Raw genomic sequence first — 26,891 nt, forward strand, 5'->3', positions numbered from 1 at the left:
ATATACTTATTTGAATATTTCTACATTTCTTAATAAGAAGCTCTTGGCCTAGAGGTGTCGTAAAAAAAAAAATCTGATACTATAGGGCGCTGTGATAAAAAAAAAAAATTGGGAACCACTGCTATAGAGCATCAATAGCAGTTGGGTGTACACAGGCCCGACCCTACTCATACGCTGACTACGGGGCTGCGTAGAGCGCAGGACTGATGATGTCCGAGGATAGGAGGCCATTCACAAAAACTCTGGATGAAAGGTTAGAATATAAAGCAGAAATCGCAAAGCAGAGAAGGTATCGATAATATTGATGACTCTCCTAGTGTTATCTGCAGATTGTCTACCTTGGACAAAACCAACCTAGTCCAGAAGGATAAGAGAAGGCAGTAGAGGGTTAAGTCTGTTAGCTGTAAGTTTAACCTATATCTTAACATTGGAGTTGAGAAGGGCATTCGGACGGTAGTTTGCTAGGAGGATAGGATTATTTCCAGTTTAGGAAAAACTAGAATTCATGCTCCAGGCTTCTCTTTAAGTAAAGAGTCACAAGAGGAGGCCTAATTAAAAACCTGGGATAGGGCTGGGGTCAGGGTGTCTTTAAAACATTTCTAGAATCTATTAATATAACTATCAGGACCAGGGCCTTGTCCGCTGGGAGAGCATCAATAACTTCCATTATTTCCTCTAAGGACCATGCATGTTCAATGGTCCAGAGGGAGTCTACCTCTAGCAAGAGTAGTTTGACATCCTTTAAGAATTTGTCTATACCTTCTGACGTCAGTTGTGGTGCTAGAGGGTCATCACCTAGGTTATACAGAGTAGAATAATATTGTACAAATATGTTGGTAATATCTAAAGGATTGGAAACCTTAATGCCGTTCAAATTGGTAATCACTCTTATCCATTCTTTAGCTAATTTCCCTCTCAATTTCCTGTCAAGCATTCTACCTGCCCTATCACCTTGTACTTAGAATTTCTGTTTTATTTAAAAAAAAAGTTCTATGAAACTCATTCGAAGCCAACACGTTCCATTCCTCCCTGCCTTTAAGAAGTTCACAATAAATTCTCCGTTAGCTGAGGAAGCTTTGAGTTTAGTCTCTAAGTCTGCCAAGTGGGATTCTATATCAGTTTGTTAACGAATTACGATTTTGTGGATACGGACCGCTGCTTGGCTTGCCAATCCCCAGACCGTTGCTTTTAGGGAGCACCAAAATGTGCACAGGGAGGTATCTTCATGTTTGTTTGTTTCTAAATACAAGGAAAGAGAGTTGGGAGAAGTTCTAGTAACATTCAAGTCCCATTGTACGCTTTAGGCAAAATGATCGGACCACGGCACTGGCAGGAAAGAAGCCTTTTTTACTGTATCCAGGAGCGTAACCAGAACTTTGCAGGACCCATAGCAACATTTTGAAGGGGCACCTACCAAAATGCTTCTAGAGAGACACCTCTCCACAGCAGTTGCTAATAGTATGCTCTAGTTCATTTTCTGGACCATAGTAGTGCCTAGGTTTATATTATGCCCCATAGCAGTGATTTAATTCATTTTCTGAACCATAGTAGCGCACTAATTCACATTATACAGCTACCAGTACACATTATGCCACACAGTATCAATTCACATTATGACATAGTGTCCTCAGCTCATATTATGCCACAATACAGTTCCTTCACTTCATATTATGCCACATTTCTGGGCTCCACTTAATATTATGTAACATTATAATTCCCCTCCAGTTCATTTTATACCACATTACAATGAACAAGTCAAGTTGCGTAATTAGAAAGATTGAAGGCTCCAAAGCAAATATTTGTAAGTGCCCCTATGTACTACCGAATTATGAAATATGTATATAACATATGTAACTTTGACAGATAAAAGGGGCCCCTCTGAACCCTGGGCCCCACAGCAGCTGCACTGTCTGCACCTATGGTAGCTACGTCCTTGACTGTATCTTTTGTAGGGTCTATTTATCAGAAATGGACAAAATCAATACGTGAGAAAGAATTGTGGACTAGAGAGAAAAAGGTATAATCTCTACTAGTGGAATCTTTTTGCCCTCCAAACATCATATACTGTAGGTCATATTCAAGTAGAACGTGTCTAAATGCATTAGAGTGGTCATGTATGGTATGGGCACAACAAATGTGCTAAGTGGTGTATTTATCCTAATTGGGGTCAAGAACCATGTTGAAGTCCCAACTGGTACAACAAGACTGCAGGACTTGTTTGTTGTTCGGGGCGTAACTACAGCTATTGTAACTGGCTTATTTTCCAGTTTCCCTATTAGAATTAAATATCGGCCTTCATGATCTGCTAATTGTTAATCCAGTACAAAATCACAGGCATTGTACATTAATATAGCTACCCCTGCTTTTTTACTGGGACCGTTGAACATATAACATGGGGATATTTGGAGTTAGAGAACTGAGAGGGCAATATTGGACAAAGTGCGTTTCTTGAAGGGCCACTTAGTGAGCTTTATGTTTAGTAAAATGACGTAAAGCCAATCTCCTCTTGTTTGGTGAGTTGAGGTCCTTCACATTTAGTGACAATACGTTACTCATTATCAGGGGCAATACATTTGTGGGGGCCCACACTAGTACTATGGCAATTCATGAGCGCGCACACACAAACCGCATCACATCGCACCACGGCGTCTTACCTGGATGCTTCAGCATGGAGAGGGACAGCAAGCCGTTGCAGCACTGCACCGCACCACCAACAGAAGCAGCTGGCTCACTGGTCACTGTCTCACGGGATTTTACATCAATATCCCGCAAGACTCACTCTACACTTATTACATCCTCAGTGGCCAAATAGCTGAGCTGCTGGAGGGGGCTTTTTCAGAATGTACTGTCTGATTGACTTTACACAGCATTGTGTAGGGGCCCGGGACGACCTCCCATTTCGCACCTCCCTTAATCCAGCCCTGACCATTGTAAATCAAAGGGACATGATAGGGAAAGGATGGTAGAGGATAGAATTGCCCAGTTAATAGTGTGTGTACCTACATAAAGAAGGAAGGTAGTGATGTAGATGCAGTTTCAAACAATACAATCTATCTGTGAGAAGAAAAAAAATCAAAAAGAATGATGAAAGATGAAAGGGACAAAAGAAAAAGACAAAGGGAACTTGTGACTCATGTTACATATAAAGAATAAAAATGACAAAAACAGTTACTTGTGAAGGCACCAAAACTGAAAGGGGCAATATAAACAATTTAGTAAGAAAAAGGGTCACGATGAGAGTGACTATATATTTTTACCAATGGGTTTAAGAGGACCGTCATAATCAAATCAGTTATGGCAAAAAAAAAAAAAAAAAGATTCTTGCTCTAGGTGGAAGTAAGACCATATGTAGGTCAGAGGGATTATTCTGAGTTAACTCTAAAGTTAACTCTTGGTTGTTAGTTGATTGTAATGGAAATGCATCAGAGAGTCTCTGGGGGCATCTGTTGGGTCATTCCTTGCCCTGGGAAGATAGTGTATACGGTCCAGGAGAAAGTGATAGAAATTGTAGGAGCCAACTTTATAAAAATATCCATAACAAAGTCTTTAAGGTCAGAGTTGAAGACTGATTGAGGAATGCCACGGATTTTGATATTGTTGCGTGGTGACCTATCTTTAAGGTCTACAGTTTTAGTTTCTAGAACTGTGACTTCTGCTTGAAGTTTCTTGTGAAGAGTAATACGGTTATTATGCGATTTAACCACTTCTTTGAGTTTATTTTCAAATAGATCGCTCCGATGTCCTATAGCATTGACAGACTGACAAGTTTGTAGTGCAGCTTTAAAGGAATCCAAAAGTTGTTGCATGGAGCCTAGGATCAATGGTGCGTCGTCACCCAGACCACCCGTGGGAGCAGGGGTCAGGTCTGAAGAAGAGGACATGGACTCAAAGGGAACACTAAGTGCAGGCAGTTGCTTGTGTCCTTTGTCAGCTGTAGTGCCACCTTTAACACCCTGTTCAGTAGAGGGTTGTTTGAAAAAGGTAATAGGGGAGACCCCTGCTTGTTCCTTGTGACGTTTACTAGACATGAGGAATTCAGTGAAGATCAAGAGTAAAATGCTCTGGTAATATCAGATAAGGATTAGATCAGTCTGTGTTTTAAATGACAAAACAGCATAGAAATCTCACAGCATGAGAGAGTGATGGAGGTCAGAGGGCACAGTTAAATAGAAAGCATTGTCTGCTACCCAAGAGCAATGAGCCAGTTGGATCTGGAGCCATGGGGGAAAGATTGAAGGAACCTGTGAGGGATCAGTATGTTTTATCGGCGGCCGGGATGCGGGCCATTAGTATACCGATAACAGCTTCCCGGCCTCCAGTATGCCAGCAGCGGGGTGAGCGCAAAGAGTCCCCTTGTGGACACCCACAAGTGGGAATAGCCCCTGTTCGCCGGGATTCCATTTGTCAGCTGTCAGGATTCTGGCATCGGTATCCTGACCGACATGATCCCGACAGCCGGCAAATTAACTGCATCCCTCCTGTGAACCTGGTCTTACCAGCACCACCTGTGCAAAGATATCTTCCTCCTATAGCCATCTATGGGTTCAGAGGTTTAATATCAAGAGGTTTCACCTGAGGAGCTGGACATGTGAAGTCAGAGGTAGCAAGATGCACCAATTAAATACGGCACCATTATCCCCCAGGCAGCATGAGCAGCGGTGTTTCAGTGCATCTGGAGGATATGGTGCGATCCTCAGGTACTGGCACTAACTCAAGGTCACGGTATTGGCTAGTCGGGCAGGCTGCAACCCGTAGGAACCCTTACCGTCTTACCCACTTGCAGTATCCATGACTAAGAGGCCCAGAGAGGTTGGGATCACCGTGGGCCAATAAACTGGTGCTATGCAGACCACAGACCGGGAGCTCCCAGAAAGCGCCTCCACTACTATTGCCGGTTAGGCCACACTCCTCTCCTTATGTTTTTAATAGGACCCAGGTCTCACTGGTTTACACTGCCCTGTTACCTGGGTCCTTCCTAGGTCCAACCCTGCTCACTACCTGGGTTGGATTCCTGGGTCACTGAACCCGGGTTATTTTTTTTGGGAGACCCTTTTCCACTGAGCAATGGCCCGGGTTAACCCGGCAGTAACCTGGGTTACTGCAGCAGTGGAAAAATGAGTATTACTGATGGCAGCAGATAATTCTGGATATTTTGCAATCACGTTAAAGTTAAAAAAAAATCTGTATTACTAAAGAGCAAAATGTATAGGTTGAGCAGGCTTGTCCAGAAAGATGCATAAGACAGCTCTTAGGGTCCCATTTATAAATGCAAAATACTGTAAACCCTTTAGCACTTACTAAATGGGTTATGTTCTACTTTTAGCATTCAACAAACAGCGGTAAACTAAGTCTACCACTGTTTTCCCCTGTGCTGCACTCGTAATGCTGGCAACAGAGACCCAGCACTGCCTTTCTAGCTTCAGCAAAACCTTCTAGGCATTGCTGGGTCCCAACCAGGTGAAACTGTCATGCACATGCGCAGACTGGAGAAGTGTATTGTGATATGGGCAGAACAGGCAGAAGAAATCCTACCCAGAACCCAGCCTTTTTTCAACTTTAGCCTATTTTACATATGGCGATCTCAATCTGCAACTCACCAGAAAACTGATGGAAAAATAGGATTTTAATTACCTATCGGTAAATCCTTTTCTCATAGTCCTAGAGGATACTGGGGTTAATTTAGTACCATGGGGTATAGACAGGTCCACTAGGAGCCATAGGCACTTTAAGAATTTGATAGTGTGGGCTGGCTCCTCCCTCTATGTCCCTCCTACCAGACTCAGTCTAGGAAACTGTGCCCGAGGAGACGGACATACTTTGAGAGAAGGATAGATAAGGATAGTGGTGAGTTTCCGAACCAGCACACACAAGAGGAAAGCCAAGCTAACCAAACTTGAAACAGGAACAGCAACGGCTGAACCAACATTACTTAACCAAGTAACAGTGCAGGAAGAACGAAGCACTGGGCGAGAGCCCAGTATCCTCTACGGACTACGAGAAAAGGATTTACTGGTAGGTAATTAAAATCCTATTTTCTCTCACGTCCTAGAGGATACTGGGGTCCATTTAGTACCATGGGGAAGTACCAAAGCTCCCAAAATGGGCATGAGAGTGCTGAGGTTCCTGCAGAACTGATTGACCAAACTGAAGGTCCTCAGAGGCCAAAGTATCGAACTTGTAGAACTTAGCATACATGTTCAAACCTGACCAAGTAACTGCTCGGCAGAGCTGTAAGGCTGAGACACACCGGGCAGCCGCCCAGGAAGTACCCACCGACCTAGTACAGTGGGCCTGTACAGATTTTGGACACGGAAAACTTGTCATGGAATAAGCATGCTGGATAGTAAGTCTGATCCAGCGTGCAATTGTCTGCTTTGAAGCAGGACATCCAATCCTATTTGGATCATAAAGAACAAACAGCAAGTCAGTCTTTCTGTGACAAGCTGTTCTTTTCAAATACACCTTCAAAGCCCTCACAACATCAAAAGACTTTGAAGTAACAGAGGTGTCGGGGACAACCGGAACCACAATACGTTGGTTGATGTGAAATGCGGACACTACTTTAGGAAGAAATTGCTGCTGAGTTCTGAGTTCAGCTATGTCCTCATGGAAAATTAAATAGGGACTCTTGTGAGACAAAAGCCCCCAGCTCCGACACACGTCTTGCTGAAGCCAAGGCCAACAGTGTGACTGTCTTCCACGTAAGATATTTTATGTCCACCTCCTGTAACGGTTCAAACCAGTCCGATTGGAGGAACTGCAGCACCACATTGAGATCCCAAGGGGCCCTGGGAGTGCATAAAGGGAGCTTGGATGTGCAGAACACCTTTCAAGAACGTCTGGACCTCAGGGAGAGAAGCCAGTTGTTTCTGAAAGAAAATGGACAAGGCTGAAATCTGGACTTTTATGGAGTCCAGACGCAGGGCCACATCCACGCCTGCCTGCAGAAAAAGCAGGAAATGTCCCAGATGAAATTCCACCGCAGAATAATTTCTGCTCTCACATCAAGAGACGTATTTCTTCCAAATACGATGGTAATGCTTAGACATTACCCCCTTCCTGGCTTGGATCATAGTCAGGATAACCTTGTTAGGGATAACTCTCCTGGCTAGAATCAGCCGTTCAACTTCCATGCTGTCAAACGTAGCCGTGGTAAGTCCTGGTAGATGAACGGGCCCTGTTGCAGAAGATCCTCGCGAAGAGGCAGAGGCCACTGATATTTGAGGAGCATCTCCAGAAGGTCCGCATACCAGGCCCTTCTTGGCCAGTCCGGAGCAATGAGTATTGCTTGAACCTTTTCCCTTTTCATTTGTTTTAGAATCCTTGGGATCAGAGGAAGTGGAGAAAACACGTACACCATCTGATAGACCCATGGAGTTGTCGTCTATCGCCACGGCCTGTGGGTCTCTCGACGTGGAACAATACCGCCTGAGCTTCTTTTTGAGACGAGAGGCCATCATGTCGATCTGTGGATATCCCTATCAAATGGTCAACCACCTGAACACTTTTGAGTAAAGGCCCCTCTCCCCCGGGTGCAGGTCGTGTCTGCTGAGTAAGTCTACTTCCCAGTTGTCTACTCCCGAAATGAAGACCGCTGACAACGCCACAGCATTTCTTTCTGCCGAGAGGAGAATTCTTGACACCTCTGACATTGGTGCTCTGCTTTTCGTTCCACCCTGTTGGTTTATGTACGTTACTGCCGTCACATTGTCCGACTGGACCTGAATTGCCTGATCATGAAGATGTGAGGCCTGCAGAATGGCGTTGTATATGGCCCTGAGTTCCAGAATGTTGATTGGAAGGATGACTTCCTGACTTGACCATCTTCCCTGAAACTGCACTCCCTGAGTGACTGCTCCCCAACCCCTGAGGCTTGCGTCTGTGGTTAACAGAATCCAGTTCTGAATTCCGAACATCCGTCCTGTAATGAGGTGAGAAGACTGTAGCCACCACAGAAGGGAGATCCTGGCCTTTGGCGACAGACAGGTCCTCTGGTGCATGTGAAGATGCGATCTGGACCATTTGTCCAACAGATCGAGCTGGAAGGGTCTTGCGTGAAACCTTCCATATTGAAGTGCCTTGTAAGAGGCCAACATTTTCCCCAGAATGCGAATGAACAGATGCACCGACACCTGGGTTGGCTTCAGTACATCCCAAACCATCGACTGGATTACCAATGCCTTTTCCAACGGAAGGAACACCTTTTGTGACTCTGTGTCCAGTATCATTCCCAGGAATGGGAGCCTCTGTGTTGGCTCTAGGGGAGATTTCGGAAGGTTCAGAATCCACCCGTGATCATGGAGGAGTTTGGTTGAGAGAGCAATGCTGTCCAGCAACCTTTCCCTGGATGGCGCTTTTATCAGGAGATCGTCCAGGTATGGAATTATCTTCACTCCCTATTTGCGGAGTAGAAACATCATCTCTGCCATCACCTTGGTGAACACCCTCGGTGCCATGGAGAGACCAAATGGCAGAGCCTGGAGCTGGTAGTGACAGTCCTGCAGTGCAAACCGGAGATTGAAATATGAAGGTACACATCCTTGATATCAAGAGACACTAGGAATTCCCACTCCTCCAGACCTGAGATCACCGCTCTCAGAGACTCCATCTTGAATTTGAACACTCGTATGTACGGATTCAAAGACTTGAGGTTCCGAATTGGTCTTACCGAACCGTCCGGCTTTGGTACTACAAACAAGTTGGAATAGTACCCCTTGTTTAGTAGATGAGGTGGAACTGGAACAATTACCTGAGTCTATTTGAGTGAAACTGGCAAGCCTGATTTGAAGACTCTGTGAAGTGGGAGCATTTGGAACTCCAGTCTGTAGCCCTGAGAAATAAGATCTATGACCCAGGGATCCTGGCACGAACTGGACTAGATCTGATTGAAGAATTGTAGTCGGGCTAACATCTGACAGCCTTCCAGGCATTGCGGTCCACCGTCATGCTGAAGTCTTTGAGGAAGCAGAGCCTGAGCTCTGTTCCTTATCTCCTGCTGTTGCTGGTTTGCGTGGTTTACCTCTTGCGCCACTGGAGGACGTAGATGCACCTCTGAATTTGCCCTTGAACTTGGCCGTCCGAAAGGACTGTAACTTAGAAGCTGAATAAGTCTTCTTAGTTGGGAGGGCTGCGGATGGAAGATACATAGACTTACCCGCAGTAGCTGTGGAGATGCATTTGTCTAATTCATCTCCAAACAAGGCCTCTTCTGTGAATGGTAGGCCTTCCACGCCTTTCCTGGAGTCTGCATCAGCAGTCCACTGGCATAACACAAGCCCTTGCATGTTGACACTGCCAAAGCGGTGGTGCGTGTGTTAAGCTCGCCTATTTCCTTAATGGCTTCCACCATAATGTTCGCAGAGTCCTGTATATGCTGCAGGAGTAAGACAACATCCCCTCTAGATAAGGAATCTAACCCCTCAATTAGGTTACCTGACCATCTAGCAATGGCTTTCGTGATCCATGCACATGCAATAGTGAGTCTTTGGGCCACCCCAGCAGCTGTGTACAATGATTTGAGTGTAGTCTCAATTTTACGATCAGCCGTGTCTTTCAGGGAGGCTGCACAGGGAACAGGTAATACAATTTTACGTGACCGCCTAGAGACTGATGCGTCCACTATCTGTGGATTTTCCCATTTTTTCCTATCCTCCAGAGGAAAAGAAAAAGATGAGAGAAAACTTTTAGGTATCTTAAACTTCTTATCAGGATTAACCCATGGTTCTTCAAACAGGGTATTCAATTCCTATGATGCAGGAAAAGAGACTGAGGACTTCTTTTTTACATTAAAATAAGATTCCTCACACTCCTCTGGCACCTTATCAGGAATATGCAGAACATCTCTGATAGCCTCTATAAGAGCCTCTATTCCATGTGACAGAGCCGCATCCCCCCCTCCCCCCTCCAAGTCCACCTCACCCTCCTCCAGGTCTGACCCATCAGCGTCAGATTATAGGATATGGGCCAGAGATCGCCTTTGCGGACAAATGGGAGGGGATTGAGACGCTGTTTTGGGGACTGAGTCTCTGTTCATAAACTCATCCACAGTCTGTTTTAAGTATTGCGTCTCATTGCGGGACAATTTTGTAGAAAGAGTGGAGATCATTCCTTTAAGATAATTAACCCACTCCAGGCAAGCCCCACTATTCTGTGAACCCTGAGTACCCAGTAGTGAGCCCCCTGGTGAAGAGGAACACTCCACTGTACAAGAAACACACTCTTTGCCTGACATAATGTAAATGTGACATCACACACACACACACACACACACACACACACACACACACACACACACACACAGGAAAAGGTTAAGCACAAGTAACCAACAAAGGGCCCTTCAGGGAGATACAGAGTTGTTTGGAGACAGCCCCCACCGCACCCTTAAAGCTAATGTCAAGCTAAGCCGGGTCGCAGACTAAGTACCCTGATAGGGGACTTAGTACACTAATAGTCGCTCCCCCACTACTATGACCCCCTGGTACTGCTGAGGTAATTTGTAGTCACACCGGAGGAGCTGCACATCCCTGTCAGTCAGCGTCTGTGTCCACTGCAGAGGGAAAATGGCGCTGGTGAGCTGCTGGATCCTCTCATAGTGAAGCCCCGCTCCTTCAATGGTGCACAGTCTTCCCGCTTTTTTTATACTGGCTGAGGTAATTTGTGTGCTTAAAATGGAGCAGAACCATTTTAAGGCTGTGTTTGCCAGTTTGGGTACTGTGTACAGTGTACTGAGACGCAGTTGTGTACTGTGTCTGTAGACGCATTCCACCCCGTTTAGAAGCCATGTGTCTCCGTACCCTTGGTCCGCCATAATGGCTGGTGCCCCACTAACTGGGACGCCGGCTCAGTACTCACCACTTTTTATTCTTCTGGCTCTGTTAGGGGTGGCGGCGTGCTGCGGGAATGTACGCTTGCCGTGGTGGGGCTTGCGAATAGTTCCCTCAGGAGCTCAGTGTCCTGTCAGCGGGGAACGGGACCATTATCCCTTCAAGGGGTTGGGCCCCCCCCTAAGTCCCACGAAGCAGGCAGGCTGGTGCCAACCAGCCCTGCCTAAAAATAACAAACAGAGAAAATAAATGCAGAAAACTCTTCAGGAGCTTCCAGCGACATGACCGACTCCTCCAGGCACATTTTCTAAACTGAGTCTGGTAGGAGGGGCATAGAGGGAGGAGCCAGCCCACACTATCAACTTCTTAAAGTGCCTATGGCTCCTAGTGGACCCATCTATACCACATGGTGCTAAATGGACCCCAGTATCCTCTAGATCGTAAGAGAAAACACAATTTTTACAAATTCACAGGTTATTTTCTTGTACCCCTGCTGTAAATCCTCACCAATACCATTCAACACAAAAATAATATGATTGCCAAAACTCCATATTCAATAATATCCAATTTTATATTATTATACTGGTTAGGGTTGCTATATTTAAAAAAAATAAAAATCCAGGGACACACATAGTAAAAAAAAAGATTTCTTTTTCTTTTCTAAAATACATATTTATTGGTTCTGTCAATATTATTGAGATGTAAGGTAACTGGATTTTACAATAAACAGCCACGTGTCCTCTAGGCTGCAATGCGTGGACCAAAGGTATGGAATGTATATGTGCGTACAAAAGTGGTGAATACAATCAGGCCCGGCGAGAGGGGTGGTCAAAGGGGACAAACATCCTGGGCCCTGTGGGTCAGAGAGGCCCCGAAGATCAGGGACACAGCTTCTGCAGCGCCTACTAATATTTTTTATGTGACGCCCACAGCCCGCCCACAGCCTTTAAAACTAATGTAACGAACTGCAGCGCAAACCCCCCTGCCACCCTCTTCCACTTAGTACGGTCCCCATTGTACTGGTGGCAAGATGCCATAGAACTGACGACGCGGTGGCACTTCATCCACCAACGCTGCCAAGGAGCTGCTCCGAGCCAAGCTGGTCCACTGCAGTGTCAGACAGGATGGCACTTATAAAAAACTAGTCCCCAACAGCACATGATGCAAAGAAGTAAAAGAGGTGCAATGAGGTAGCTGTATGACTAAGCTAAGTGACACAAATGTGCGGCACAAACACATGGCCCATCTAGGAGTGGCACTGCAGTGGCAGAGAGAATGGCACTTAAAAAAACTAGTCCCATGATGCAAAGAAAAAAAGAGGTGCACCAAGGTCGCTGGATGACTAAGCTAAGTGACACAAGTGTGCGGCACAAACACCTGGCCCATTGGCACTGCAGTGGCAGACAGGATGGCACTTAAAAAACTAGTCCTCAAACAGCACATGGTGCAAAAAAATAAATAAATAGATGCACCAAGGTCACTGGATGACTAAGCTAAGTGGCACAAACACCTGGCCCATCTAGGAGTGGCACTACAGTGGCAGACATGATGGTACTTAAAAAAAAATAGTCCCCAAACAGCACATGATGCAAAGAAGTAAAGGAGGTGCAATGAGGTAGCTGTATAGCTAAGTTAAGTGACACAAGTGTGCGGCACAAACACCTGGCCCATCTAGGGCTGGCACTGCAGTCCCACTGCACTAATGGCGGATACTGGACGCACGTCTAACACCAACATAGCTGTCAAGGACTCAGTTATTCGCTTTGCAACAGGATGACTGCTGTCATATTTCATCTTCCTTGCAAAGGACTGTTGGACAGTCATTTGCTTAGTTGAAGTAGTACAAGTGGTCCCTCTGGGGTGATGATCGACTACCAGCAACAATGACAGCAGTAGCAGCAGCAGCAGCAGGAGGAAGTGGTTCTTGATCTTTCACTATTTTATCCTCCAAAATTTTGTTCTCCATTATTTTTCTGGAGTTATATTACAAAATGCAGCAAAGGAGAGCGTACCTCTACACCACAGAAGGCAAACCCTGTAAAAATGATTTGGATTAAATATTAGTTAAGCCTTTATTTGGAGTAAATAATATACAGCACAGGACAGCACCACTGAACTTATATGGCAGCACCACTGGACTTGACTTATATGGCAATACCACTGGAATGGATTTATATGCCAGTACCACTGGATTTATAAGGCAATACCACTGGATTCATACAGGAATACCACTGGACATATATGGCAGTATCACTGGACTTCTACGGCAGTATCACTGGACTGGATTTATACGGCAGTACCACTGGACATATATGGCAGTATCACTGGACTAATACGGCAGTATCACTGGACTGGATTTATACGGCAGTACCACTGGACTTATACGGCAGTACCACTGGACTTATACGCAAGTACCACTGGAATTATACGGCAGTATCACTGGAATTATACGGCAGTGCCACTGGACTTATACGACAGTACCACTGGACTGGATTTATATGGCAGTATCACTGGACTTATACGCCAGTACCACTGGAATTATACGGCAGTATTACTGGACATATACGGCAGTATCACTGGAATTATACGGCAGTACCACTGGACATATACGGCAGTATCACTGGAATTATATGGCAGTACCGCTGGACATATATGGCAGTATTACTGACATATACGGCAGGATCACTGGACTTATACGGCAGTACCACTGGACTTATACAGCAGCACAGGGACACCACCACTGGACTGATGCAGCATAACACAGCACCACTGCACAGGACTTATACAGCAGCACTGGACATATAGCAGCAGAGGACACCACCACTGTGACTGGACTGATGCAGCGTAAGACACTACACTGGACTGAGCAGCACAAGACAGCACTGGATTCGCCACCCCACTTTCAGTCCCGCACAGACACTGAGGACGGAGACATGTCCTCTCGTTACACTCTCCAGGACTGAAGTGAAAATGGCGGCGACGCGCAGCTCCTTATATGGAATCCAAACCTCTCGAGAATCCGACAGCGGGATGATGACGTGTTGCCTCGTTCTGGATTCCGAGTCAGGCGGGAAAACCCGAACCGAGCTTGGATCCGGGCTTGAGTAGTAAAGTTCGGGGGGGTTCATTTCTCAGGGAACTGAACCTGCTCATCTCTAGTGTGTTTTTATATGTAAATTTGTATGTAAGTTTGTGTGTGCACACACATATATATATATATATATATATATATATATATAGTTATATATATAGTTTTATATATATATATATATATATAGTTTTATATATATAGTTATATATAGTAGTCCTTTGCCCGGCACTCACCCTTTTCAAATGAAGATACTTGCTCCCCGGTATAATATACAGTACCTTGTATAGACAAACGATGTTGGCGGCACTCAGGAGACTAAACATGCTGCAAAAATTCTTTATTGCGTCACAGTCCCTGACGACGGGCTGCGTCCCAAATTATGCGTTGGACTGTGATGCAATAAATTATTTTTTGCAGCATATTTAGTCTCCTGAGTGTCGCCAACATCGTTTGTCTCTCTCTCTCTCTCTATATATATATATATATATATATATATATATATATATATATATAAAGAGAGAGCAAGTTGGGTCCGGCACAGCCACTTATACACGTTTAACACATCGGGTGCCCTCACAAGGGATAAACAGCAAACACAAGGTGGTGCGGCACTCCAATGATTCACAAAGGCAGAGGTGTATGATTTGCAACGTTTCAATGCCCGTTTATTAGGATGGCATTTTCGTCAGGTATATAACAAAAACAAGAGACAGCTTACCTTAAATACAGAATATCACCCATCGTGGCGCGAATACCGCAGCGGGACTGCACGCCCGGTGGCCGCGCAAAGAAATGACGTCATGCCGTTCTAGAACAGAAGCGTGCATCGTCATGTGAAAAACCCATCACCATAGTAACAGTACACAGTATCAAGCTGGCTGAAATGGCAATCAATATAGACATTTATCTAAGTACAGATATGCAGTAAATTAAACGAGAGCCAGGCACAGAAATCTCATAGGACAATATAGGCTATTAGTTAAATAGTAACTAGCAGTTAAATACTACTAGCCAACACACTGATCCCTGAATATTCATTGAGGCCCTTCGGTGACAGAGTCCCTAAACGAAAAATCCACTTAGCCTCACATTGTAATAGCTTAAGCCCACGGTTCCCACCGCGTATAGAATATTGGATGTGATCGATCATCCTGTATTTTAATGAGGCAAGGCTGTGTGCAGCAAGTGCAAAGTGCCTTGCGACTGGCTGATCACTCTTGCCAGAAACCAGAGCAGCTTTTATAGAGGAACGATGGGCTGCCATACGTTCTTTGAAGGGTCGTTCAGTCTTTCCAATGTAGGAAAGACCACAAGGGCAAATTATCTGGTACACTGTATAAACGGAGTTACAGGTGAGTCTATGGTGGATTTTTAAGGATTTACCAGTAAGAGGATGATAGAATGTATCTCCAGGAATTAAGTATTTGCAGGTCACACATGTACACCGTATACATCCGGTTTTGCCCCTATACAAATTGGGGGTAGGTTGTGAAATATCTGATTTAACCAGGATATTGCGGATGTTGCGTCCGCGTTTATAACTGGGCATTAGCGCTGTATCCGCCAGATGACAGTCTGAATCAGACTTAATAATAGGCCAGAGGTTCTTAGCTATTTTATTGATCTTGGGACTAATCGGAGTATACTGTGTGACCCAGGGTAATAAAGATTTTGAACTACTTGGTTTGGGTTTTAACAGTGTTGCTCTGTCAATGCTCATAACCCTGGCTTTAGTTTATTGAAGCTGGGTATGATCATAACCTCGTGACAGGAATTTTTGCAATAAAGAATCAATCTGAACTTCTGCTGTTTTAATATCAGACGTAATGCGTCTGACTCTGATGAATTGTGAGTACGGCAAGCCCTGAATCAGCGATCTGGGATGACAGCTAGATGCTAGCAAAAGGTTGTTACGATCAGTCGGTTTTGAGTACAAATTGGTTGAAATGCAGCCATCTTTAATAGAAATGGCTACATCTAAATACTGTATCTCAGTGGAACTAAAAGAAAAAGTGAATTTGACGGGACTATCGCTAGAGTTATGTAACTCGAGGTGATTTACTAGATCTTGACCGTCTCCCTGCCAAAAAATCAGCAAGTCGTCGATGTAGCGACAAAAAAATAAAATCCTATTTGAAATATTGGAATCAGAAAAAAATATTGAATGCTCTACATCAAACATAAAAATATTTGCGTAAGAGGGGGCTACCGCCGCCCCCATCGCACAACCAATCAGTTGTATATAAAAAGAACCATCATAAAGAAAAATTTTTTTTGTTAACATGAACCGAAGTAAATCCAACAAAAATGTAATATCAGGACCAACGTACGTGCTCTGCCCGTGTAAAAAACGACCCACAGCCGACAATCCCTGCTCATGGGGAATTACGGTATATAAACTAACCACATCGATGGTAAACATGGTAATTTCATCAGAAAATCTAGGTAAAGACATCAATTTAACCAGTAGTGTGGTAGTGTCTAAAAGATATCTGGGGTGATCTTTTATATAAGTTTGTAATACACTGTCAACAAATACCGAGGCTGGCTGAGTCAGGCCCCCACGTGCAGCGATGATTGGTCTGCCCGGGGGGTCTGACATGGATTTGTGGATCTTTGGAAAGATGAAATTACCATGTTTACCATCGATGTGGTTAGTTTATATACCGTAATTCCCCATGAGCAGGGATTGTCGGCTGTGGGTCGTTTTTTACACGGGCAGAGCACGTACGTTGGTCCTGATATTACATTTTTGTTGGATTTACTTCGGTTCATATTAACAAAAAAAATGTTTCTTTATGATGGTTCTTTTTATTTACAACTGATTGGTTGTGCGATGGGGGCGGCGGTAGCCCCCTCTTACGCAAATATTTTTATGTTTGATGTAGAGCATTCAATATTTTTTTCGGATTCCAATATTTCAAATAGGATTTTATTTTTTTGTCGCTACATCGACGACTTGCTGATTTTTTGGCAGGGAGACGGTCAAGATCTAGTAAATCACCTCGAGTTACATAACTCTAGCGATAGTCCCGTCAAATTCACTTTTTCTTTTAGTTCCACTGAGATACAGTATTTAGATGTAGCCATTTCTATTAAAGATGGCTGCATTTCAACCAATTTGTACTCAAAACCGACTGATCGTAACAACCTTTTGCTAGCATCTAGCTGTCATCCCAGATCGCTGATTCAGGGCTTGCCGTACTCACAATTCATCAGAGTCAGACGCATTACGTCTGATATTAAAACAGCAGAAGTTCAGATTGATTCTTTATTGCAAAAATTCCTGTCACGAGGTTATGATCATACCCAGCTTCAAAAAACTAAAGCCAGGGTTATGAGCATTGACAGAGCAACACTGTTAAAACCCAAACCAAGTAGTTCAAAATCTTTATTACCCTGGGTCACACAGTATACTCCGATTAGTCCCAAGATCAATAAAATAGCTAAGAACCTCTGGCCTATTATTAAGTCTGATTCAGACTGTCATCTGGCGGATACAGCGCTAATGCCCAGTTATAAACGCGGACGCAACATCCGCGATATCCTGGTTAAATCAGATATTTCACAACCTACCCCCAATTTGTATAGGGGCAAAACCGGATGTATACGGTGTACATGTGTGACCTGCAAATACTTAATTCCTGGAGATACATTCTATCATCCTCTTACTGGTAAATCCTTAAAAATCCACCATAGACTCACCTGTAACTCCGTTTATACAGTGTACCAGATAATTTGCCCTTGTGGTCTTTCCTACATTGGAAAGACTGAACGACCCTTCAAAGAACGTATGGCAGCCCATCGTTCCTCTATAAAAGCTGCTCTGGTTTCTGGCAAGAGTGATCAGCCAGTCGCAAGGCACTTTGCACTTGCTGCACACAGCCTTGCCTCATTAAAATACAGGATGATCGATCACATCCAATATTCTATACGCGGTGGGAACCGTGGGCTTAAGCTATTACAATGTGAGGCTAAGTGGATTTTTCGTTTAGGGACTCTGTCACCGAAGGGCCTCAATGAATATTCAGGGATCAGTGTGTTGGCTAGTAGTATTTAACTGCTAGTTACTATTTAACTAATAGCCTATATTGTCCTATGAGATTTCTGTGCCTGGCTCTCGTTTAATTTACTGCATATCTGTACTTAGATAAATGTCTATATTGATTGCCATTTCAGCCAGCTTGATACTGTGTACTGTTACTATGGTGATGGGTTTTTCACATGACGATGCACGCTTCTGTTCTAGAACGGCATGACGTCATTTCTTTGCGCGGCCACCGGGCGTGCAGTCCCGCTGCGGTATTCGCGCCACGATGGGTGATATTCTGTATTTAAGGTAAGCTGTCTCTTGTTTTTGTTATATACCTGACGAAAATGCCATCCTAATAAACGGGCATTGAAACGTTGCAAATCATACACCTCTGCCTTTGTGAATCATTGGAGTGCCGCACCACCTTGTGTTTGCTATATATATATATATATATATATATAAATATACGGGATTGGTCTGTTATACTGCTGCCCAGGAAGCCAAATGTCAGTATACTGACATCGGCATCCCGAGCGTTGGAATGCAGGCAGGGGGAGGCGAGCGCAGTGAAGCCCCTTGCAGGCTCGCTGCGCTCGCCATACTGCGGGCTCGGTGGCAAGCTATGCTCGCCACAGGTTCTATGCTCCTTCTATAGGTGTCATGACCACCCATAGAGGGGGAAACACCTACCTTGCCAGTATACCGGCGATGGTATGGAAACTTAGTCGGAATCCCAGCATCTGTATTGTGACAGCCGGGATCCTGACGAGCGGTATGCTGACCGGATACCATACATACTTAGAGTGGGGGGCCCAGAGATATCAGTGTACCGGGCCCCAAGATTTCTGTTGCCGGCCCTGAATACAATGGTATATAACAAGAACAATAGAAGTAGCACCAAGTGACATACAGATTTATATTTACCTCTGACAGAAAGTTATTAAAACCATAGGCTAGGCATGCTGGGCACATAGTAAAACTATTAAGGCAAAATCAAGTGGGCTAGCATAATATATTGTATGTCTTGGATATAAAACACTTTGGAGCTGTGCACACAGAGAAGTACACACACACATCTCTAGTTGCACAGCCTACCACTACGTTTTCTTATACTTTAATATGGCAATTTATATTGGCAAAGAACATCTAAGAATAAAAGAATAAATAAATAGTGGAGCTAGATAGCAAACACATCATAATAATTAAGAATATTATTTCTTGCTAATGAATATGAGAGAATTATCAGCCCACATATTCTATCTATCTATCTATCTATCTATCTATCTATCTATCAGTTGTGTAATGGAAGCACATGCTGACACTGGACTTCTTCACCATAGTTTTATTTTGTCAGGATGGCCGCAGACCAGTAACCATTACAGAGTAAATGTTCACAGCTCTGTCACTCACTAACAGAGACCTACCGCACTGTACTCCCTAGTCACCAGCCAGCTTTTCCAGCATTGGTCATACAGACAAATGGCCCAGGCAGACTTTATACCCTAGATTCCTCCTCCCCCTCCCAGACTGGCAGGCAAAAGACACTTCCACCTTGCCTTTAAACGGGAACTCCTCATACCCGCTCTGTTTTGATCAGTCACATGCCTTCACACTGAAATTAACAAAAAGTTAGGACACACATGTTTTTTTTACATTCTAAATAAGACAGGCTAATATTTCATTAGACAGTAGATCTAACTTTACCACGTATAGAATCTTACTGGATATTTTCTCTATAATTCCCATATAATATTACTAAAAGTAGTTTGACACCCTTATGCAGTTTGATTTTTAAGCTGTAACAATCATAATTTCTTAAAATAAAATTTTTAAAAATCATCAAATAGTATACATTGATTTTCATCCACACATAAGAGGATACTGTCTTCCGCCCACTCATTGCGACTGCATGTCCCTCTGCTGAATCCCGGGACAATTAATGTATTTTCGGGACACAGGGATAGACACTCAGAAACCGGTACATTCCCGGGAAATCCGGGACGTATGGCATCCCTAATACTGGTACAGTTATGACTTATAAGCAGTATTAAACAAAATATTCTCAGTTGAAGCCACAGCAATGACCTCAATGGCTAAAAACTTTTTTTTGACATATTATGAATAATAGTCTCTTGAATAATGGTAGATAATACTAAAATGTTTGTACAGCACTGATGACACTTTTTTCTCTAGTGCTTAGATCTGTTATCACCTCCTTGAATGTGTACTTTGTGTTCTGCCTAGGCTCTCATAACCTCAGATCACACTGACTCATCAACATGTTCTGTACTGGCGTCCTTTTGCTGCTGCTGCAGATGAGTTTTTTCAACACAGTTTCTGCTGGGAAAGTGTTGGCTTGGCCTACAGACGCTAGTCATTTTATGAATATGAAAATAATCTTAGAAGAGCTCGCACATAAGGGCCATGATGTCACTGTGTTAGTTCACTCAGCCATTATCATTATGGGCAATGACACCGTCTCACCTCTGAAATATGAAGAGTTCTCTATTCCATTTACAAAAGAGAAGAGTGAAAAGTTTCTGGAAGAATTTTTACATGTGTGGATTTATGAGGTGCCCAATATGTCCTATTGGGAGTTCTATACTAAAATGAAAATATTCATGCAGGAACAAGTGAAGGTAGAAAAACACGTGTGTGAGGGTGTAATAAAGAATAAGCTGCTTTTAAGAAAACTAGAAGAGGAAAAGTTTGATGTCCTGGTTTCAGACCCGTTAATTCCTTGCGGTGAACTTATTGCTGAGCTTCTCGGAGTTCCTTTTGTCTATTCCTTTAGGTTCTCTATGGGTAACGCAATGGAAAGACTGTGTGGACATCTCCCGGCTCCCTTTTCCTATGTTCCAGGCTCCATGGTGGAGCTCACTGACAAAATGTCTTTTGTGGAAAGAGTGAGAAATATTAACTTCTATATATTTCAAGACATATTTTTCCATTTAGTGTTTGGCAGCTTCTGGGATGGTTATTTTAGCGAGGCATTAGGTGAGTATGAATGGGGAAAGATGAAGGTATGTGAAAGAAAGCCATATCTGATCACAGAAGCAATATTGATTGGACTTCTCTGTCATTCTTTCAGTAGTGTCATAGAGTCATTTTATAATCCCATGCTTTTACAGCTAGAGTGTGGGGACATTGGCTCTGTTACAGTAAAGCACAGCACTCCTTGCCTGACAAGGAAACTTTTGTTTAGTTTAGTTCCATCAAATTCTGAGTGCCTTATAGTAGTGCCTTATAGTAGTGTCTATAGTAGTGTCTATAGTAGTGTCTATAGTAGTGCATATACAGGTTGAGTATCCCTTATCCAAAATGCTTGGGACCAGAAGTATTTTGGATATCGGATTTTTCCGTATTTTGGAATAATTGCATACCATAATGAGATATCATGGTGATGGGACCTAAGTCTAAGCTCAGAATGCATTTATGTTACATATACACCTTATACACACAGCCTGAAGGTAATTTTAGCCAATATTTTTTATAACTTTGTGCATTAAACAAAGTGTGTGTACATTCATTCACACAATTCATTTGTTTCATATACACCTTATATACACAACCTGAAGGTCATTTTAGCCAATATTTTTTATAACTTTGTGCATTAAACAAAGTGTGTGTACATTCACACAATTCACTTATGTTTCATATACACCTTATACACACAGCCTGAAGGTAATTTTAGCCAATATTTTTTATAACTTTAAGTGTGTGTACATTCACACAATTCACTTATGTTTCATATACACCTTATACACACAGCCTGAAGGTCATTTAATACAATATTTTTAATAACTTTGTGTATTAAACAAAGTTTGTGTACATTGAGCCATCAAAAAACAAAGATTTCACTATCTCACTCTCACTCAAAAAATTCTGTATTTCGGAATATTCCGTGTTTCGGAATATTTGGATAAGGGATACTCAACCTGTAGTAGTGTCTATAGTAGAGTCTATAGTAGTGCCTATATTAGTGTCTATAGTAGTGCCTATAGTAGTGTCTATATTAGTGTCTATATTAGTGTCTATAGTATTGCCTATAGTAGTGCCTATAAAAGTGCCTTCAGAGCGCCAACTTTTTTTTACTGAAAAACAGCTGCATTCTATAATTCTATGTGGTGCTGGATTTTTGAGAATAATGTATGTTGCTTGACAGAAATGTTTTATGCTGATTTTCTTCTCTAATCATTTTACATATTCTAATGAAGATTCCTATATTTTTATTAAGAAATTGAGATAATGTTACTTACCACACAGAAAAAATATAAATTTACTAAGTAAAATATGCATTATGCTACTCAAGACCTTTAATACTAAATATAGTGCTAAAATATTTACTGCCACTTTTTAGGATTGAGTTTTTTTTTTTTACATCTATCCTACTTGTAGTGCAAAGTCCGCCTATAGTTAGCCACATCAGTAAGTTTTCATGTAGAAATATACTACAATTAGGATTTCAATACTCAGCTTCTGTCATTTATATATGTGAATGTGATATTTGTGGGCTTCCGTGTTGCCTGCATTGCCGGGGCAAAATTAGGGTTCTGTTAGATAGAAAAAAACAGAATCCCAACGACTTTTCAAAGATTTTAATCTCCCCCAATATGTCACATTATAGGGCTGCCAGTACATATGCAATACAGTACTCCTAATTCACATTAATTAAATACAGTATCCCCAGTTCACATTATGTCACATTAAAGTGCCCCCAGTTTATATTATGCCACACTATAGTGCCTCCAGTTCATAGTGTGTCACATTACAGTGGCCCAATTCATATTACTGTATGCAACATTATACATATTACTGTATGTAACATTATAATGCCCTCCAGTTCATTTTATACCACAGTACAATGAGCAGGTCCAGGGGTGTAACTAAATATATTGTAGGCCGAAAGGCAAAAGTTTGTAAGGGCCCCTATTTACCACCCAATTGTGGAAAATGTATACAACACATGTAACTTTGACAGGGAAGGTGAGCCCCTCTCAGCTCTGGGCCCCATAGCAGCTGCACTTCCTGCACCTATCGTAGTTACGCCAGTGGCGTAAGTTCGTCTCAATTGACTGGAGGCAAGATAAATATTGGTGCCCCCCATATATAGATAAATATGTAAATTAAATAAAAATATATATATAGTGTGTGTGTGTGTGTGTGTGTATGGATTGTTCTGAAAGAAAATTGTATATATATTTACATTTCATTGTCATTTATTTTAAATCACACATTTTTTTTTTTAGCAGTCATACAATTATTTTACAAGTGTCATACCCTGGATTAGAACCCACAACCTATTACACTGGAAAATGGCACCTTACTGATGGAGCTATTTGCTCCTGTGTAGGACACATGAGAATTCTAACTATATGAAGTTAGTAGAGAAAGACCACCTTTCTGTCAAAGTGACAGGTACCACACCCCCTTTCTCCTGGGTAACGCCTCCTTTAATATTAAATTTTAGTGTTTATATCGCTTTTATATAAAATTTAATATAAAATTTATAGAGTTTGATATTAAACAGTATTAAAAGATAATGGCTTTGAAAAGAGTGTCACGTAACACCAGTCGCAGAATACGCCATAAAGCTGTATCACAAAACAGTTTTTGATGAAAAAATACACTATTTTGACTTTACCAGCCTGTACCCTTTTGTTAACAAAACATTACACAGTGTTATAGTTCTCACATTCCAGCAGTTGAAACTTCATGCATGGCACATATGGTACTATTTAAAAATCATACTATGTCACACATGGTACTGGTTTAAAAAGCATATTGATTTTAATGACCATGCATGATTAATGATGACAGGGCAAATTTCAAAATTTGACATTCTCACACGTTATGTTTTGCAAACATATGTAGAAACAGCGTATTTGGTTTTAAATTGAAGAATATTTAAAAAGCTTAACTGTATATTACAACATATATATCATTGCATACATGACATATGTTACTGTGTGTTAAAGTTTATCTTTATTGTGGCCGATCGCTGAACTTTGATTGCAAGCAGACATGACCAAACTTGTTGGTATTACAGCGTGACATGTCCAGACCTGTATATTAACGAAAAAAGATTTACACCAAATACCACATATTACTGTGTATTAAACCGTTTATATCGCTGCATACAGAACATATATTACTGTGTATTACAGAGTGTATAGCACTGTATACAGACCACATATTACAGTGTATTACAACGTGTATAACGCTGCAAGCATACCACATATTACTGTGTATTAAACCGTTTATATTGCGGCATAAATGCCATATGTTACTGTGTATTAAACAGTGTGTATATCACTGCATACAGAACATATATTACTGTGTATTACAGAGTGTATAGCAATGTATACAGACCACATATTACAGTGTATTACAACGTGTACAACGCTGCAAGCATACCACATATTACTGTGTATTAAACCGTTTATATCACGGCATACATGCCATATGTTACTGTGTATTACAACAGTGTGTATATCGCTGCATACAGAACATATATTACTGTGTATTACAGAGTGTATAGCAATGTATACAGACCACATATTACAGTGTATTACAACGCGTATAACGCTGCAAGCATACCACATATTACTGTGTATTAAACCGTTTATATCGCTGCCTAACATAGATTACTGTTTATTACAACATATATATAGCTGCATACATGCCATATGTTACTGTGTATTAAACAGTGTGCATATCGCTGCATACAGACCACATATTACAGTGTATTACAGAGTGTATAGCACTGTATACAGAACACATATTACAGTGTATTACAACGTGTATAACGCTGCAAGCATACCACATATTACTGTGTATTAAACCGTTTATATCGCTGCATACAAGCCATATGTTACTGTGTATTAAACAGTGTGTATATCGCAGCATACAGAACATATATTACTGTGTATTACAGAGTGTATAGCACTGTATACAGACCACATATTACTGGGTATTACAACGTGTATAACGCTGCAAGCATACCACATATTACTGTGTATTAAACCGTTTATATAGCTGAGCACCATATATTACATACATACTACATGCCTCTGTGGCATAACTAGTTAACAAATTGATGGGCGAATTGGAAATGATCTAGGAACTAATGACCACAATGTGCCATGAGGCACTACATGGCTCTGTGGCATAACTAGTTAACAAATTGATGGGCGAATATTAGAATTCTGCCTTTCCATTAACTAGGAACTAATGACCTCAATGAGCCATGAGGCACTACATGCCTCTGTGGCATAACTAGTTAACAAATTGATGGGCGGCCGAATATTAGTTTCTGTTTTTTAACGATTAAAACATATCATTTAGAGGGTTACTTACCTTTTGCTAAATTGGGCTGATCAATCCCTGATTAGTGAATACATACCAAAATGCTTACACAACCAATGAAGCAAAACTTTTTGGTAAATTGGGTTTGAACAGGGTTATCCCTGCTTAGTGAATACATACCAAGATGCTTACACAAACAATGATGCAAAACTTCTGCAGGGCATAAATATATATATATATATATATATATATATATATATATATTGATTTTATTACGAATTAAACAGCATTTGGAAAATTCTAATTTATATCATACAACAGCGGAGTAGCAAATATTTTAGTATACACTGTATCAGAACCCCATAGATTTTTAATTGTCCTTGAATTGACTTACCTTGAGCTTTGTTGCTGTAAAATCACAAATGACATGTTTAAAATAAGGTAATTTTCAGGCCTGTTTCCTATATGTATACATATATATTTACAATTTCTTTATTATTAAAATGTACCTTTTGGCTGCGCACGGCAGCTGCCATTATCTCTGCTCTACCAATATTGATAAGAATTCAGCCTTTCCATTATCTAGGAACTAATGTCCTCAATAAGCCATGAGGCACTACTTTGATATAACAAAATGCTTACATCAACAATGAAGCAAAACTGTTGCAGGGCATGCAGGTATGTGTAGTTCAACAACAGCTCGAGGACTGAAGGTTCACCTCCCCATGTTTTAAAGATGATCTAGGAACTAATGACCACAATGAGCCATGAGGCACTACATGCCTCTGTGGCATAGCTAGTTAACAAATTCATGGGCGAATTGGATATGATATAGGAACTAATGACCACTATGAGCCATGAGGCACCACATGGCTCTGTGGCATAACTAGTTAACAAATTCATGGGCGAATTGGATATGATCTGGGAACTAATGACCACTATAAGCCATGAGGCACCACATGGCTCTGTGGCATAACTAGTTAACAAATTGATGGTCGAATATTAGAATTCTGCCTATCCATTATCTAGGAACTAATAAACTCAATGAGCCATGAGGCACTACATACCTCTGTGGCATAACTAGTTAACACATTGATATAGCAAAATGCTTACATCAACAATGTAGCAAAACTGTTGCAGGGCATGCTGGTATGTGTAGTTCAACAACAGCTCGAGGACTGAAGGTTCACCTCCCCATGTTTTAAGGCTGATCTAGGAACTAATTACCACAATGAGCCATGAGGCACTACATGCCTCTGTGGCATAACTAGTTAACAAATTGATGGGCGAAATCATTCATTTTTGGTCGACGCGGGCTGCGTTTGTTCGGGTTGATACAGCCGTGATGTATCCACATAGCCAACGGACTAGCATTATTCTTTAGGCTGTTATGTCCGATCGAGGGCGTTGCAAATAGTTCGTTCGCCGTTTCAGCGACGGTTGTGCGAATTGTTGTTTTGCCCAATTATGCTAGGACAGTGCATTAGCGCATCTGTAACATTGCAACTTGGTAAGCTAATGGGATTGATATATATGAATGGTATTGAATGTGAATTAAAAAAAACAAAACAAATCAACTCTAGGGAACAGGCTATATAATAGGTAGCATGTATCACCATCCCAAGGTTGTGATAAT

The 26,891-nt window shown here is 42.0% G+C and overlaps 1 protein-coding gene across 10 annotated transcripts in view; it reads left to right on the forward strand.

Moving 5' to 3' along the window:
- The window catches only part of LOC134911739 (UDP-glucuronosyltransferase 2A2-like), a 240,192-nt gene that overhangs the window by 80,776 nt on the left and 132,525 nt on the right, over positions 1-26,891 (forward strand). For 2 of the 10 annotated variants that reach the window (XM_063919831.1, XM_063919802.1), the window contains exon 1: positions 20,216-20,944. The exons of the other annotated variants lie outside the window; for them this stretch is intronic. In XM_063919831.1, the coding sequence (XP_063775901.1) occupies positions 20,227-20,944 (718 nt within the window). In that variant the 5' untranslated portion in view covers positions 20,216-20,226. Of the gene's footprint in view, positions 1-20,215; positions 20,945-26,891 lie in introns of those variants that run through there. 10 annotated transcript variants of the gene reach the window in all.

The sequence above is a fragment of the Pseudophryne corroboree genome, chromosome 1, assembly GCF_028390025.1.
Source record: "Pseudophryne corroboree isolate aPseCor3 chromosome 1, aPseCor3.hap2, whole genome shotgun sequence".
Classification (NCBI taxonomy): Eukaryota; Metazoa; Chordata; class Amphibia; order Anura; family Myobatrachidae; genus Pseudophryne; species Pseudophryne corroboree.